This window comes from Triticum urartu, chromosome 6A (assembly GCF_056163025.1).
Source record: "Triticum urartu cultivar PI428250 chromosome 6A, HENAU_Tu73, whole genome shotgun sequence".
Taxonomy (NCBI): Eukaryota; Viridiplantae; Streptophyta; class Magnoliopsida; order Poales; family Poaceae; genus Triticum; species Triticum urartu.
The window spans coordinates 581565836-581572712 of NC_141878.1; the positions used below are offsets into that span (position 1 = coordinate 581565836).

Consider the following 6877-nt stretch of genomic DNA (forward strand, 5'->3'; position numbering starts at 1 on the left):
AGTACGAGAAACTGTGGCAGGATATCTAACAGAAAGAAGAACACATACGAGACAGCAGCAGCAACAGCACTGGACTTGGGGTCGGTGTCCTCGCCAGCCATGTCGTCGAGGAGGTTGTCGACGTCGGGGAAGAAGTCGTCGTCGGGGAAGTAGTCGTCGGAGTCCGGGGCGTCCGTGACGAAGGAGTTAGTCAGTAGTCGCGCAGAGCGCTCCCAAAAACCTTATCACCCTTCTCCCGTACAGGACTCAAAGAGATGCGGTTTCGGAGGCCTACTGTCCCGACCTGCGGTGCATGCCGCAAGCCGGGATGAGGAAAACAGCAGCAGCTCAGAGATTGGAACCAGTGGCGAGAGGAAGGAGAAGTTCTGGTGCGTCTCTCTGAGAGAAGCGACCTCCCTTTTATAGGCGCAAGAGAAGGAGGCGAGAGGCTGCGCCAGGAGCTGGAGGGAACGCGGGAGATGAAACGAACAGGCAGCAGCCGAAGGGTGCACCATTACAACAAAAACTTTCCAGCTTGGATTTAGACATCGGCTCGGCTCACGTGACGAGGTGTGGCGTGGCGAGGCGGGCGGAGGAGGAGGAGCGCGCGTGGATATCCCTCTTGTTCTCATGCTCGTACAAGTGGGGAAAGAACCTCCCTTATAAGGAGGTCCAACTCCCACTAAACTAGCAATCTGGGACTAAAATTTAGTAGTATCCCTTGCCTTGCACAAATGGGCTAAGTGAGCCTCTATGATTTATTAGAAATTTCTGAAATAGTTATTGGGCTGCCCAAAATGGACTAAATTCCAGCAATCTTATCTTCTCTTATCTCTTCTTCTGTTAAACCTCCTGTAACCGAACAGGATCAATCTCTCTTTCTCGATCGATTCCTCCTTTCTTGTAAGCCACGGCGTACTCTCTATATAATGCAATGCGGCCCAGATGAAGGGTTCTACGCTTCCCAATTCTTCTCACATCCAGGTCATATGCTGTAAAGTATCAAGGAAAAGCTTTCGCCTATCAAGAGCTAATGCCTAGGAACTCTGAATATCATGTATCTTCAGGTTAATTCCATTTACCTTTCCTTTCCCCTCTGAACTAGTACTGTATCATGTATTCAATGTTTTTCCCTTAACGGGAGACGGCCACCTGACGGCGAGTGGACTCCACATGCCGCCGGCGTGGGATCTTGTCACTGTACATTCTCACGAAAGTAAGCATGGTGGCCCCTCTGCCAAGGACATGGAGGTCGTCGTTCGTAGCAGAAGTGATTATGCGGACATCCTGCTGGACTGAGGCGGTGTTCTTGTTGTAGCCGTCAGTTGCAATTTCAGAGAAGAACTGACTGCAGAGAAGGAAAAAAAGGGAATTGTGTTGTGCTGACTAAACTGAAAAGATTGTCTCGAATGAAGACTGGAATATTTGGTGCGCTTTCTTCAGTAGTAGAAGTTTATTCTGTAGCAAATGTGTATGATTTGTATCTTTGTACGCGCCCAAAAACCATATAATGCAGGTGGAAAAAAGTAGACAAAAAATATATGTTTTCAAAAGAAAGAAAATAGAAAAACTAGCAAAAACCAAGAGAAACAATAAAACAAAGAAAAAACCATGAAAAAAACAAAGAAAACCATGAAGGAAAATAGAGAACCAAAGAAAACCAGTGAAGAAAACAACAATAATAAAAGAAAACGAAAAAACCCAAAAAAAGCCGAACCGAACCAGGATGACAAACCAGCGAGCGAGGGATCTGAGCTAGCGAGCGAGCGACCTAAGCTAATGGGCCGGCCCTAGATGCGCACGCCTTGAGGCGAGATGGATGCTATACTCGTTATAAGCGAGATATAGCATTCGCGTTGTCTCTCATGCCTTGCGCGACGGCGAGGCAGAGTACAGTAGAAAATACAGGTGCGACCCTGTTTACCACGGGCATTCCAACATAACCACACCCCATGGAACGCCCGGCTGCCCGCCGACGATCGCACGGTCACGTATCCGCCGGTGCACCTACGGACCAGCAACAGCAACAGCCTGTAGTGTACCCCAAATTAAACGCGAATTGAATTGAGACGGAAGCGGTACAACTGCAACACAAGGGCGATCCGAACTTCCCGCGCCAACTTTCATGCCACCCATCTACTCTTCAAACGTCAATGTTTACAGCTAGGTTTTTAGGAGTACGCCGTAACGAACGAGAAGAGCTGCTGTCCATGGGACCATGGCCATGTCTAGGACGAGTCAGGACTTGTAAACGCAATGATCAATGATACTCACACACCACACTAGCCGGCCAGCGTCTTCAATATATACTCGGGAGCACCTACTTACGTTCGTTCCTCGCGCGGACCGTTCCATGCAAGTAAAAAGTACTCCCTCCGTTCCTAAATACTTGTCTTTCCAGGCATTTCAACAAGTGACTACATACGGAACAAAATGAGTGAATCTACACTCTAAAATATGTCTACATACATCCATATGTAGTAGTCATTTGAAATGTCTAGAAAGACAAGTATTTATTAAGGGAGGGAGTAGGAGAAACAAGAAAAGCAGCTTTGGTGCCACATATGGCCATGCACGTCGCAAGTGGCCTCGCGGACGCCGGCGCCGAGTGGGCAATAATGCTACACTTACTGATGCTTGGTTACAGACCAGCGCTTACGGACAGATGTGGCAGCGTTTGCTTAGCCAGAGGAAAATCATCGGAGGGCCCGCAGAGAAAAATCAAGGAACGGCCGCTCAACACATCAGCCTGTAGCGTTTTTTTTTTTACGAAAAACAGCATTGTGCTGATTTCATTCATTAAGATAGGATGAGACACCCCAAGAAATACAGGTCAAGGTTCAGGACGGCTAACAGCCATAAAGGAGAAGGAAAAGCTATACAAATATACACTATAAAAAGAAAGAAAGAGAGAAAGAAATTATCTCGCGCCTGTCCATTGCTGCTGCCGACCAATGCATCCGGCTGCGCCTGCGCCACAGTTATTGCCCACTGTCGCCTTAAACTCTCGCACCTCCGCGCTCACACAAGGCGATCCAGTGCTAGTACTACCCTGATCCATGCTGCCTTGCTTACAGTCTTCGCACACTCCGATTACCTCTAGAACATGCATGCAGACAGCCCCAGACACGTCCACATGTGCAGCCAATGCGGCAGAACCTTTTTTTTTTGGATCGGGTATGCGGCAGAACCTAGCTAATGTAATCTCCGTTCCGTCGACCGACTAATCAACTTCTGGAGGTACGCATGTGCAGGGACACGGTACCACTGCATGCACTAATAACTCCTCTTAGAGCATCTCCAACATGCGCCCAACACGGCACGCGTAAAAAACAGCTTTAGCGTGCGTCCATCGCCTGGTTTGGTGTGGCGCGCTGCGCCCGTTCCAGCAGCCGCGCTAAAATGCAGCACGCACGCGCCGCTCCAGTAGCGCGCACATAATATTTTTTTAATTTTCGAACGCATAGATAAAATAAAAACTAGATAGATTGCATAAATAAAAAACGATACAAAGGTATTTTACATCGGTGCAACTAGATAGATAGTTCGAAAGCATAGATAAACTACAGCGCAACTAGATAGAAACTACTCTAAGTCGCTATCATCATCACCATTATCATCCTCGGCAGTGTCGTCCGAGGTGTCTAGCCAGATGTCCAGCCACCGATCATCGTTCGGCGCGAAGAACGACTGCCCACCTGCTACAACGATGTCGGACTGCGCATTCGCCAACGCCTTCCGCTGACGCCTTTCCAACCGCGTCTCGCGGCGCCTTCGCGTGTCCTCCTCGCGGCGCCTTGCCCAGTAGGCTTGCTCGTAGGCGACGTCCTTCGGGTGGCGCTGGCAACACTCCGCCATGACCCGCTCGTCCTCCTGGGCGACGAGGAGGCGGCGTTGCCGCTCGGCGTGCTCCGCACGGTCTTCCGCCGTGTTCAGACGAGGCAGAGGGGCGAGGTTGAGCGCTTGCTGGAGCGTGTACACATCTTGAAAGTTCATCTGGCCGCGCGGCCGGCCTAGGTGCCACGCCGCCGCGTCGTACGTGCGGGCGGCCTCGCGCGCCGTCCCGTACGTGCCGAGGCCGAGCCGGAGTTCGCCGGAGCGTATCTCCGTGGTGTAGCAGCCGTTGGGGCGCAGGCGGACGCCGCGGTAGCCGGACGCTCCTCGGCGGCGCGGCGGCATGGCGGCGCGTCGGTGGCGGGGCGCTGGAGCGGCGCGTGGCAGAGAGGAAGAGGAAGAGGGAAAGAGGAAATGTGGAGAAGCGCGTGGCGAAGCGGCGCGCAGCTTTATAGGCGCGCGCGAAACGGCGCCTCAAATCTTGCGCGCGAGCTGGCGCCTTTTCGCGCGCGCGCAAACGGTTCCGGCGCGCGCTTGTTTCCCGCGGCCGTTGGAGCACGGCAAACCGCCCGCCCGCGCTAAAAGCTGGGTTTACTGTGCGCGCGCGTCGTTTGGGGCGTTTGTTGGAGATGCCCTTATGCGACCCGCTCGCTGGCCATGCATGCTATGCCTATGCTAGGAGTGGTACGAACTCTAGCTCGCCTGGAGAAATTTAAGGCGCTTGATCAATTCCGTCTGGAGGACGTACGTACGGGTAGATATGTCACTGTACTTGCGTATACCGCTGCACAGGTTCAAGCACTACGTCCGCCTCCTGTAGCTGTCCACGTTGCATTGTAACGTGCATACTAATTAATTAAAGGCCTGCTCTGATTAGGTCCTGCACACAGCCTAGCTAGCGACCCTCTCATCCTGTTCTGTTACTATTACTAGTTCCTCGACCGATTCTCTTTAGGACAGGGAATAATAACTAATTTAAAATATGTAAGGAGGATGCACACCACATGTATACAAAATCATGCACTTTGAGGGTGAGCAGTACATATGCTAAAAGGCCACAAATTTATTTTTTTGTGCAACTTTCATTTTAACGTATTTCAACCCAAAAATTTACATACATGTACGCAATGTCTCTAGGTATCTATGTTTTTTTTCAGAATATTTGGCAACTGAAAATTTTGAATTTTGAAGTTCTCAAATTCGGCCTCAATGGAGCTCATTTTCTATTCGACATTTTCGAGAATAAATTAGGGATGTTGGATTGCCCTTTAAGAAGAAAGAAAATGTAAAACATTAAGACATGTAATGAAAAAAATCAACATAATTTACACAGAAATTGTATTTTTTTTATATGTAAGAGTAAGCATATAATAGTGGAATTTCCACCAAAACAAGTTTCCTAAGAAGGAATGGATTACTAGCATTGGTATTACCCTTAAAGAAAAAAAGTTTTTAAGGAAGAAAGAATCAGCGGCTTTGGTATTACCCTTTAAGCAGATAAAAATGAAAACAATAGAACAAATGATGACCAAAAATACATAGAAACTTTGTTTTCCTAATATGCAAGAATAAACAGACAATAGTTGATTTCTCCCAAAAAGAGACTTTTGTATGAAGGAACAAATTAGTGGAATTGGTATTACCCTAAAATAAGAAAGATAATGAGTACAAACTAAAATAAAATTAAAATAATGAAGCATTCTAAGAAACAAAGTTTTTAAGGAAGAAAGAATCAGCGGCTTTCGTATTACCCTTTAAGCAGAAAAATGAAACAATAGAACAAATAATGACCAAATAACATAGAAACTTTGTTTTCCTAATATGCAAGAATAAACAGATAATAGTTGATTTCTCCCAAAAAGAGACTTTTGTATGATAGAATGAATTAGTGAAATTGGTATTACCCTAAAAGAAGAAAGATAATGAAATAAAAACTAAATTAAAATTAAAATAACGAAGCATTCTAAGAAAAAATGAATTAGTGGTACCTCTAGTACCCTTTAAGAAGAAAGAAGTCAAAAAAATAATAAAAAATTCCGCGTAATTTACATCAAATTGTGTTTTTATAATGCATGAGTAAGCATATAATATCGCTAAAAAATTCATAATAAGGAATGAGTTAGTGCCATTAATTGGTAACTATTGAAGAAGATAGAAAATGAAACTAAACTAAAACAAAATTAAATCAATGAAGTTTCTAAGGATGAAAGAATTAGTGCCATGGGTTGTACTCTTGAAGAACAAAGAAAATGAAATAAATCTAAAACAATGAAGTTTCTAAGGATGAATGATTTAGTGGCATGGGTTTACTCTTCAACAAGAAAAAAAATGAAAAATAAAATAAAAGCTTGAACACAACTTTCCAGAAATTGCACTTTTTGTAATATGAAGAATAAGCATATCATACTTCAATTTTCACACACTAATATAATGTACACACATATTGTATAGTACTTGTACATATACATTCATACTCACCCAACATCCCAAAAATACCCATATAGAAGAAGGAAAAGAAAAAAAGGCAGAAGTAAAAAAAAGTTACAAACAAAAAAAATAGGCAATGGGTAACAAACATCAAACCAAAAAAAAAGAATGAACCCAAAAAGGGGCAAGTAAGATTTTTGGCCAAAGAAGCAATGAAACAACACGTGTGAAAAAAATCAGCATGAATCTTGCAAAAGAGTCAACGCTCGGAAAATTGACATAACCAAATTGAAAAATCGAACAACTTGCATATAGATTATAGCTAAAGTGTAACTTATTTTACCTGTTAGCTGGTCATGCTCAATTACCTAGAGGGAAGAACTAGTTTAGCTCTATGTACGTTACCTGATTTTTAAATTTGGCTAAGTCAATTTTCTGACCGATGGTTTTTTTTGTCAAGATTCATGTTTTTTTCCTTGTATTCTTTCATGATTTCTTAACCTGATTTTTGACTTGCCCCTACTTGCAATAAGTCACTTTTTCTTAGGCTGAATTTTTGACTTGCTCTTAAGTCAATTTTCCTATTGGGTTTGAAGCTTGTGACACAATGCGTGTTTTTTGTTTGTATGCATTTTTT

The 6877-nt window shown here is 44.9% G+C and overlaps 1 protein-coding gene across 1 annotated transcript; it reads right to left on the reverse strand.

Annotated features, from left to right (window-relative positions):
* Window positions 1-3564: 3564 nt before the first annotated feature.
* Window positions 3565-4158, reverse strand: LOC147966625 (ethylene-responsive transcription factor ERF105-like). Its single transcript, XM_087530893.1, has one exon. The coding sequence runs from the start codon at window positions 4156-4158 to the stop codon at window positions 3565-3567; it is 594 nt and encodes a 197-aa protein (XP_087387019.1).
* Window positions 4159-6877: the final 2719 nt, after the last annotated feature.

Excerpts from the sequence above, each read along its gene's own strand:
- LOC147966625 (XM_087530893.1), bottom strand. The coding sequence starts at position 4,158 with ATGCCGCCGCGCCGCCGAGGAGCGTCCGGCTACCGCGGCGTCCGCCTG.